The 10,726-nt window shown below is 42.8% G+C and overlaps 1 protein-coding gene across 1 annotated transcript; it reads left to right on the top strand.

Moving 5' to 3' along the window:
• The first annotated feature begins 837 nt into the window (after window positions 1-837).
• On the top strand, window positions 838-8,613 carry LOC121907949 (Krueppel-like factor 6). Its single transcript, XM_042427534.1, has 4 exons — window positions 838-1,154; window positions 3,590-4,172; window positions 6,727-6,850; window positions 8,061-8,613. The coding sequence occupies exons 1-4, from the start codon at window positions 1,053-1,055 to the stop codon at window positions 8,110-8,112; spliced, it is 861 nt and encodes a 286-aa protein (XP_042283468.1). The 5' UTR covers window positions 838-1,052; the 3' UTR covers window positions 8,113-8,613.
• The last annotated feature ends 2,113 nt before the right edge of the window (window positions 8,614-10,726 follow it).

Genomic DNA, 10,726 nt, shown 5'->3' on the forward strand with positions numbered 1-10,726 from the left:
TCTCATGGATCTCTGGACAGTCATGAAAAAGAAGAACTCTATCAGATTTGTTTCATAGACCACAGAAATTGATCAGATCTTTGACGATCCCCCTGAGTTTGCAGGCGCCTTGTAATATTGTTGCCGTGATTTGGGCTTTACTGAGAGGAGAAATATTGAGTCAAGTCCTTCTCTGCAGACTTTCCGCTCTACTTTCAAGGCTGAAGTTGCCAAAAGACAAGGTGTCAGTAGCCTCTATACACACATACACACATCTATTTTATTCTATCTATTATTCCTATGTTATCTTATTTTATTTTAACTTACTTTTTTGATTAATAGGTATTCATGGAAACGTCTTTCTTTAATGTTAACTACATCCTCTTGTGCTGCTGTATCAAATTGAATTCCCCCTATGGGTCATTAATCAAGGTACATATTGCCTTATCTCTTATCTGGTCTATGTGAAGAAATAAAAACAGTTTAGTGTGACTGTTTCGAGGCTGGAGCGTAGCTGCACAGTGCCGCCAGCAGCCAGCGCTTCTCCTGTGACTGCCTCTGCTCCGGAGAAGCTGGAACTCTCATTCAAATTGTCGAAACCTCGACTTCCTCGTTGTGGTACGAGAGGAACCCGTTTATATAGCACTCTAAAAATAGCGCTGATTTAGCCCAATGGGAGACGGAGACGCTCCGGACTACGCACCAACCACAACAGACAGGATGAGTCGGCTCTGGCTCAGCATTGGCCAGGGGTGGTCTGGTAGGCGGGTGGTAGGCTCCTGCCATCTCATTGGTAGACGTGCCGAAACGTAATGTAATCACAGGGGGGTGGGTTTGTCTGTAATTTTGAATCGGGGGGGAAGTTTACAGTGAGCTGACGGACTTTTGGAGAGTTCAGTGTTGTGCGCTCTCGGTGCGTCACACGCTCAAAAACCTCCACTGGAAGCGCACGACTCCAGACTATTATACATGCAAATACAACCAAGACTCCAGCTTCTCTCTGAAAACAACAGACTTCGTTTTCTCTACAAGCTTTATTTCGGCTCTACTTGTGGCTGCATCTCAGGAGTGAAATGGATGTCATCCCTATGTGTAGCATCTTCCAGGAGCTCCAAATTGTGCACGACACCGGATACTTTTCAGCTTTACCATCTCTGGAAGAGTACTGGCAGCAGGTAACGATTTATCCCTCCATGTAAACATACAGCTTTGACAGATCGTCCCCCTCCTCCCTACCCACCCACCTCCACCACCTCGTCCTTCTCCTGCTCATGTGCGATTGTTTTACAGAAGTTCGGAGTATGTGCGTAACTTGCTTTCCAATGACAGCTGCGTGTGGACGTGCAAATGTCAAAGTTGTTTATGCAGTCTCACGTTTGATTTAGAGCAACAGTTAATATCAGTTTCCCCCTTGTTAGAAGTCGATTCACATGCATTTATTTGGGGAAGTGATGTAAGTTCCCTTCATGACAGATCCCTGTAATATTTCCATACGCTAGTTATAGTGCATCTGTCGTACTAAATAGTGACTTTTTAGATGCCATATCACACTTCATGGGATAGATTTTGATATCCTAAAATATCACAATAATATCCCCATGATACTTTAACTGACATAGTTTTACTGTGTGTGTGTGTGTGTGTGTGTGTGTGTGTGTGTGTGTGTGTGTGTGTGTTAAATATAGCATGCTTGCAGTTGTTTTGTCTCGTATGGTTTACTGCTGGGAAAAAAATAATAAATGTTGCAGATAATTTCGGCTCATGCTGGCAGGTTGTAAAGGCACATCGGCTTGTGATAAAATAAAAACACGCTGTGTTGCAAATTTAGTGAGTGAATGGTGAGCCGTGAGTCTTTGCGCGTATCTCCTCCTCTCTCTCCACCTCTCTCTCTCTCTCTCTCTCTCTCTCTCTCTTTCTCGCTCACTCTTGCTCTCCGTCACACACACACACGCACACACACACACACGAGAGAGAGAGAGAGAGAGAGAGAGAGTGACAGACTGACAGCAAATGAGAGAAAGATTTCTGTTCCAATTTGGCTCGACCCGGATGACAGAACAGAGGAGTTTTATACTGAAAACGAGGGAAGGGCGAAAGTCGCTTCTTGTTCGCTTGGGGAGAAAATGAAATAAATTGGCAGCACGCTTCAGATTTATCCTATCTTTTTTCGTCTATCAGCTCTCTTCGGGCTTCGGGCCAAGTCGCCCTCCCAGGCATTTAAAGCTCGCCAGAGATTTATCCAGCACTGCTGACGAGAAACATTTGCCTTGAATGCATTCTGTCCCATTCCCAAATTACTATGATGTTCCCACAATATTCCTAATTTAGACAAAGTGTGTCTTTGATAAGTTATAATGACCTTGTCATAGTTTATAATCTCCTATGACATTACCAGATTCCAGTTTCTATGATTTATAGACACATGGTATGCTTAATGGAATTTTTTTTTTTTAAATCTATCATGCTGTAATATTTGAATAATGATGCTGTTTGAGGCTTCATCTGTTATTTTAGTGTTTCTAAAAATGTATCAAGGTTACCTCTGAGTCTGCATACTTTCTAAGACTTTCTAGTTGTGTAGTTTTGTTGGACTCATGCCCTCTGTTGTATATGCCTTAGAGCTGCATTTAGACTGATCAACCAAAGAGGGATATCCCCTTCTCACATAGTTTCATTGTAATACTCATCAGAGGCCTGAAGGGCAAAGTTTTGATAAAGTCAAAAAAATAATTGTTGGAGAAATGTTTTTTGTTTTTTTCTTCTCAAATTTATCTCATGTCCCCAACCTGGAGGTACCACCGGTCTATTCAGCTCTACTATAATGAAATTTGGTTGTAAATACGAACCTGATTCATTTGGAGACTGCACAGGCCTGTTAGTTGCCCTCATATCTGGCCTGTGCTCACTGACTACGGCGGGTTGAGGAAGTGCTCTCTCACTTCCTTTTCAAAGAAAATAAGCCCACAATCCACAGCAGCTCTTGCAGTATTCATGCCAGGCTTTTTATGGACCCCCGTGAACCAGACCTCCCTCCTCTCAGTCCCTGGTGTGCTATGTTATTTCTAGCGATGCCTCCGAATGCATTATTAAATCCACATTATGTTGAATAATTGATAGATTTAAAAGATCTACAAGCACTTCCCTAACCCAATGGGGGGCTCTGTAGCATATGTAAATTTCATGACCAACCCCAACACACACACACACACACACCACCGTGCATGCATTCACGGGTAAGAGCACCTTATTCTTGCATGCTCTCAGAAGGAAATGTGGTGCTTGTAATCTTCCCTGATATGGCCTCAGCGGGCACCCTTAGAATGTACTTGACTATCTTCTGCATAGGACATTGTGTCTTGCCTCATTCCTGCAAGCAGGAAGGAAGCAGGGCCAGTGGTGTTACAGTGTCACAGCATTTCCCCCTCCTGCTGCTGCTGCTAAGAATAAACACAGTGTACAGAAGAACACCAGTTTGTGTTTCCCGTGAAAACAAATCACCTTTTTTCGGGGTGTTTTAGGGATTTTCCGGTGGAAGGAGAAGCGTTGTGTTACAGGCCTCAGGCTCTGTGCACCCATGAACTCACTGCTATCTCTTCTTCCCTCCGCGCAGACATGCCTCGAGCTGGAGAGGTACCTCCAGAGCGAGCCCTACGTCTCGGCCACGGACCTCAAATTTGAGAGCCAGGAGGACCTGTGGAGCAAGCTGATGCTCGCCTGCGGGGACAAGTCAAACGAGACGGACCCAAAGATCCCCCACATCAAGGAGGAGGAAGACAATCAGGACAGCCAGCACCTCGACGCCGGCGGCTTCAACTCCGACGCCAGCAGCGAGGCCTCGGACAGCTCCGAGGAGCTCTCACCTACCCTCGACTTCTCCTCAAGCTCTTTGACTGACATTCTGGGCGACGGTGGTGAAGACCTGGGCTCCACCATCATCAGCACGCCGCCGTCTTCACCCGAGCTGGGCAAGGAGAGCTCTGTCGCCCAGGTGTGGAGTGGGATACAGACTGTGCTGCACTCACCTGGGAAAATAAGGACTGGGGGCATGGAGAGGACCCTGGAGAGGTCAGGGCTGACCAGTGGGGAGGCGTCGCCTGATGGGAGGAGGCGGGTGCACAGGTGTCACTTCAACGGATGCAGGAAGGTGTACACCAAGAGCTCGCACCTCAAAGCACACCAGCGGACACACACAGGTAAAAGAAGCATGACAGTGTGATTATTTTATTTCCCCAATGCAAATGGTCAAGAGTGCAAACCTGCCATAAGAGGGAAATACAGCCCTGAAAGGTCATGTTTTTAAAACATTATTTGCAAAGAGAAACATCATCAACTCATGTGAGGGGCAAAAAAACACTCAGATGCACAAGTAAAATGAAGTGAGGTGTTGTTTTCTCGCTCAAAGTCCTGCAAATGCTCCCACATACTTTGAATAGTTTGTCAAGAGGAATGCCCTCAACTGTGACCTAATTCACACAGTAGAACGTGACTTCATGCAGGGGAGAGGGAGACAGAGAGAGACAGGAGGGGGGAGGGATGTTCTTTTGTGACCGAGCAGCACCCAGAGGATGTGGATCCTGAAAACAAATCAACAGTTCTCAGATTTCACCATGGGAAAAAGACTCAGAAACTCACCAGTTTGCATTCACAGTTTAAAAAGAAGGCACAAAAAAAAAAAAAGAAATGATGAGAATCTGACATTTGTAGTTTTTTGTCCGGGGGGTTCAAATGTGAGCAGTTTCCCTCGTCACCTTTGACCTCTGCCAAGCTGTTTACAGCTGTGCCGCCCATTAGCAGAGGAAGTCGCATTCCTAGCATCCTTCGCTGACCATGTTATCCCCATGGTTAATGGCCTTTAGGACCATTAGGAGCAGTCTCTATTTTTTCCTGCAGCTCACCACCATTACATAAGCTGTCTACTCGAGCAGCTCCTTAAAGCTGCATACCACAGCTCTCAAGACCCACAAGGCACGAGGTTGTTTTTCTCTTCAACTTACAGTAGCCTGCTCAATCTGCTTTGGACTTGTACAGGATCATGTTTTCTCTGACATTATAATTGGTTTTACCGCTCAGATAAGACACAACTGTAGATACTGAGTACATATTTAAGAGTTTGCATTTCAAAATGTGGGAAAAAAAACAGATATACTGACATTTTGATTGATAGCTCAAATATACCACAATTATGGTTCTTGTCATGGGTCAGCAGATAAGAAAGATTATTTGACAAATTACTATCTATATCTACAAGTAGACTAGCTGCTATGTATTTAAGACATACTGAAGGATACTCATCACAAAACGTGCAGGAATCCATTTGTAAATAACAAAAAGCACCTGAGCAGCGTTTCCCACACTTAGGCTCTATTTGGGCGGCCCGTTCAGGTAGATTAAGACCCGCCCACGTAGATAAAAATCTGAATTCCAGTTGTTTTTTCAATCAAGACACGCAATTGTCATTTCATAATACACACAGACCAGTGGACCTTCAGCCCCAAAGTGCTGCCAAGTATAAATATGACAACACTGCTCAGTCTGTGCCTCTCACAGAGCTGCTGGTAGAGTTAGCAAGTCTGATAAGAGACAACAGAGACGCAACGTCATGCTAATAACCTGAAGATTTATTCCTTTTCTGTGGCAGTAAACAACACTATATAACTAACTGCTATATTCAAAGCTTTACAAGATACATCAGGAGTGATGATGCTCGGCTAAACATTAACATGTTAAGCAGCAGCAGCTACGTACTGACATTCCCTCACACACACACACACACACACACACACACACACTGGAAAGCCTCTTGTGGAGCCACTAATGTTAGCTGAGCTGCAACACCGGTACCTCACAGAAACTTTTACAAAGGGCCACAAATGTGCCTCTAGTGACGGTCAAAGTTCCAGCTGAGTCTGAGAGCAGCAGCTCATGGTTAGTTGGCTTGCATTTCTTCTTCATTGTCACCTACATTTGCCGTCCATCTGACTGTCGCCAGTCTGTTCAGAACCTCCATAAGGAGGCGTAAGGTAGTGGCATTTCTGGTAGCAGTGAGTCAAAGTAGCTGAATCAATTCCAAGTGGTCCTGTGTTTAAAAATATGTATCAATACCTGACCCCAGTGTATTGATAACGTATCGCAAGTGGAAATATCGTGATAAGTCGCCATACCGATTTTTTTTTGTCCCACCCCTAATACAGACAGGAATTAAAAATGTTTTTTCTTATTTCAAAGTCAGGAAAATTAAATATTCCAACTGTGCAAACAGGCACATGACCAAAGACTGAAGGGAACAACTGTGGACCAAAAGCCGAGTTAAAGTGTTTTGATCTCTTGAATATATTTTGAAAATGTGAAATGTATTTTATTCTGACATGTTCATCAAAAGGCAGAACTGATGTCTGTGTTCTGTTCCTTAATATATTTCGAAAGTGGAACATTTATTTTAATATGCAGTTTATTTATTTATTATTTATTTATTTCTTAATAGTTATTTATGTTGACATTTGCAATAAATACAGCTATTTATAAACCTTGTTAAAAGTAAACTAGTTTATTACTGAATCCATCCATCACACGCTGCACCATCCACCACCACAAGTAAATTCTCAACCTGTGGGAAAAAAACAGCTGAGCGTTTGCTAAAATCTTTCAACGATGATGTCTAGCTAAGCTTTTCAAGTCTCTTTAAACTCACTGACGAAGAATGCACATCCTGATAAATGTTAATGTTGCGATTCCTGTCGATTTTTGCAGGTGAGAAGCCCTACAGGTGTTCATGGGAGGGCTGCGAGTGGCGTTTTGCACGAAGCGATGAACTCACCAGACACTTCAGGAAGCACACTGGAGCAAAGCCATTCAAATGCAGTCACTGCGACAGGTGAGAACACTGGAATGTCCTTCAACAAGTACCACAATGACAGAAGTTGACTTTTTGGATTGCCAACATTACAAGCAACCGAGGAGGTCAAGAATCACATGCCAACATGCTAGGAAACATTTTTGTTTTTTCCGTGGCACAAATAATGTTATCACTGTAATGCAGTGCAAGTACTGCTTTATTTTATGTCCCTTACAATGATCCCCAGAGTTGGAAATCCAGCTCTTGTTTTTCTGAGTTTGCCCTTGGTGCCAAGGACTCCTTCATTACAATAGACCACTTATGTATGCAAATCAGTTTATCAAAATGACATTTCAGGTGGAGGGATGAATGAGGGTCAAGGACAGATTGACAGAATGGGATCTAGGTCAAGGGGTTGGATGGAAAGAGTACAAAGGGAGGAGCAGAGGGTCGAATGGGGACTGTTGATGAGTGGAAGCCTGAAGGTGTCGTGACGAGAAGTGCGGGGAATGAGAGCGGGGCCATATCTCAATGAGCCATCGTAGCTTTATCATCCCCTATGTGGTTCTCCTTCTGACAGATAATGGCATTAGACAAACCTACGTATGTAGTTTAAGACTTAAGATTGGATGAGAATGTGGTATTATCTTCGTTCTTGGACCTAATGCCACGTTAATCTTATAGAGACCAAAATTATGAGCAGCAGAGTAGGTAAAAAACATTCAGCTCCACCTCCTAGTCAGAGATTAGAAGATTAGATCAGATATTTCTGACAGCTACGAAACCTCCCAGTTAGCGAAAATAACTACAGAAGTGTCAACAAACTGGTGGCAAAATGGCAGCAAAGCCGCCACTGCTAGCAGTTACATCTAAATAATATCCATTATCACAGAAATAAAGTCGATTCAGCTAATGAAGGAGGAGCTACTGGTAACTGGTTTCACCTCTCAAATTTTGTAATATATAAAAATTTAGCTTTAATTATCTTTTGTCTGATGTCATTTAAGTTACAATAACTTAATTTACTGTGGTGTATTGTTGGTATTTTTCTGTTTATTGATTAACTCTTTTGAGTTCGTCAGCACTTTTGCTAGTTAGCTAATGCTCATGCTAACTAACACATTCTTCTTCTGTTGTTTCTAAAAACAACTAAAACTTCTAAAACCCTGCCAGAGAGGAATCAAATGTAAAAGTGTATCTGTATATAAGAAAACTAATTCTCAAATCTTCTCTCTTCTTCTTTTATCAGGTGTTTCTCCCGTTCCGACCACCTGGCGCTGCACATGAAGAGGCACATCTAAGATGGCCTCTGTGTCGAAAGCCCTGAGGGATGATTCTGGTTGATTGTCCTGACCTGTGGGGGATCAGCGAGGCCGGTGTGTCCTGGGAGCGTTAACAGGAGCACCGCCGTGTTCCAGTCAGTGGAAAAACATGAAGCAACGCAGGCTATTATTTGCACCATACTTAGTGCCTCCAACACCTCGCTGTGGAGATTGCTCTTGAAAGGCTTTTACAGAGGAGCGGGAGGGCGGGGAGAGACTTTGAAAAAAAAAAAAGTTAAACGGGAAAAATCTGGGTTGGAGAAGACAGGAAGAGACTCTTCTGTATGGTGTTCGACGCTTTTTTCCTGGAGGATTATGGGACTCCTGCAGGGGTTGCCGTTGCCTCCAATGACAGTGTGTTTGCCTGTGCGCATGGGGACTGTGAGTGCCTGCGACTGGATGCCTGTGCTGGCTTTATGGAGCGGATGGAGCTTGCATTGTGAAACTGCGAGTGAATGGCGTGGAGGGGTTGATGTTACACGGGGGAGGTTTTTTTTCGGGGGGGGGGTGGGGAGGGGGTGGGAGGGGGTGATATCTGTTGTCTCACTGAGAATGAATGCAAGCAGAAAAAAAGGTTTTGTCTGTGCTGTTTGAGTCTATTGGCTGTGGAGAGGAGTAGGGGGGGTTGTTTTGGTGGAGTTAATTTACGAGAGAGCACCCCCTTTCTGCCTGGAGGTGGAACTACAGCTCCCAGTTCAAAAGTGGGAGGTGTTTTGTTTAGTGCAGCTATTAAATGTGCAATGTATTACGTAGCCTGTCTCAAAAACATACACGCTATAAAGCTCATTTTGTTGTCCATTGTGTAAGCTCTGTATCTTGAAAGAAAAAAAACAAAAAAACAACGGTTGTACACAAACAGTTATTGCCATTATAACAGAAGTTGCATGGGATCTGGGGATGTGTTGCTCACCTGTTTGCTTATTGGACAACAAAATTCCATTTGAGAGCAGCTACCTTCATATTACTCAATATCATAGTATTGTACAAAACACATAAGGCAGTCATTTTGATTTTTATGTTCTTAAGTTGGGGATACCACTATTGCTTGGCAACTGTCTTGATCATGGGATTTTTTGTTCCTTTTTCTTCACTTTTGCTCTTTTATTTTTTTTGTTCTATCTGTAAATGCACTGTTGACCTTACTGATGCCTTATGTAAGTGGCCTTGTCCTGTTAAATAGATCACTCTCTCTCACACACACACACACACACACACACAAACACATACACAGAGGATGCGAATGCAGTAGTGTGTTATTGAATAGCTTTACAAAAAGGCTCTGATCCATACAGTCGCACCTTTTTCCCTTTTATCTCGCGACAGACTCCTCTAAACTCCTGAATAATAAAAAATAACTATATATCAGCTTCAAAATGACTGCCATTTTTACATTTCTGTGCATTCTTTGTTGACTATATCATAACAATACCGGAACTTAATCATATTCTCCAAAAATGACCCAGGTCTGAGACAGAATTGTGGAGCACTTGAAAAAGCAATTCAGTTTTGTAAAGGTTTTACTACTATGTAGTATAAGGTGGTGTGGATGCACTTCAGATGGACTGTAACTAGCTGTCAAAGGTACAGAGTCTTGGAAACATGTTCTCATGAAATGTGGTATGCTTAGCCACCAAGGTTGTTATAAATTAGGATTTAACGCAAAGAAAACATTTGCGTTGGGGCCATTTATATCCATTGATGTGTCAAAGGCTCTTTAAAAAAAGGATGTGTCCTCTAGAATAATGGCAACACTCTCAATCGTGAGTCTGTTTTGATGTTGTGTGTTTTGGTAAGTCTCGCCCTCGGGGTGAGTCAGTAATTTACTCAGTCCTGGTTTTAAACAACCTGTGATCTGACTAAACGGTACCAAAACCAGTCTAACCAGTTTATCTGAGCTTTGCTGCAGGTCTAGAGGTTTCTGTCTGTCTCTGCAGGTGAACTAAAATGAGACCAGGACCAGATGTTTCTCTGTACCGACTTCACTATATGCATGTTTTAACTTGACTTAAAAGGACTTCAACGCACTTCTCTGTGGGTTGATAAAAAAAATTCTCTGTTCTCTCTAGTTTATTGAAATTCACAATAACTCCATCAAGATAAAATCTAGGATATTTTCCTTACTTCCAAAAAACATTTTGGAGCCACGAAGTAAAACAGATGGAAGCGTTCAAGCGGTCATTAAACCTGATGTCTGTCACCCAGTAGTCAATCTCACAGGCAGCCTTATTGTAACCCAACAACTGTACAGGTTAACCTGGTCAACATTAAAGAAAACCAGTAGGCCGATGTTCCTTTTTACACTGAGAAATGTTGAAAATGCAAAGATATGTACATTGTAAACGAAGAGAATTTTGTAAGGAAGCTTCTATTTTGAAAGGATATGGGACCAAAAACAAGCGCAGTGTGTTGTTTCTAAAGATGAACCAATAAAGACAAGAGGCTGAAAAATTATTGTAAAATAGACGCACTCCATCCTCCTTCCTTTGCTTCTGTAACATCTTTTGTTTTTTTTTTGATTTGATTGGAGAACGTTAGAGCAAAAATGTTCGTTTAAAAAAAAAAAAAAAAGGCATCAATAGCGCGTACACCTGTG

Source organism: Thunnus maccoyii, chromosome 12 (assembly GCF_910596095.1).
Source record: "Thunnus maccoyii chromosome 12, fThuMac1.1, whole genome shotgun sequence".
Taxonomy (NCBI): domain Eukaryota; kingdom Metazoa; phylum Chordata; class Actinopteri; order Scombriformes; family Scombridae; genus Thunnus; species Thunnus maccoyii.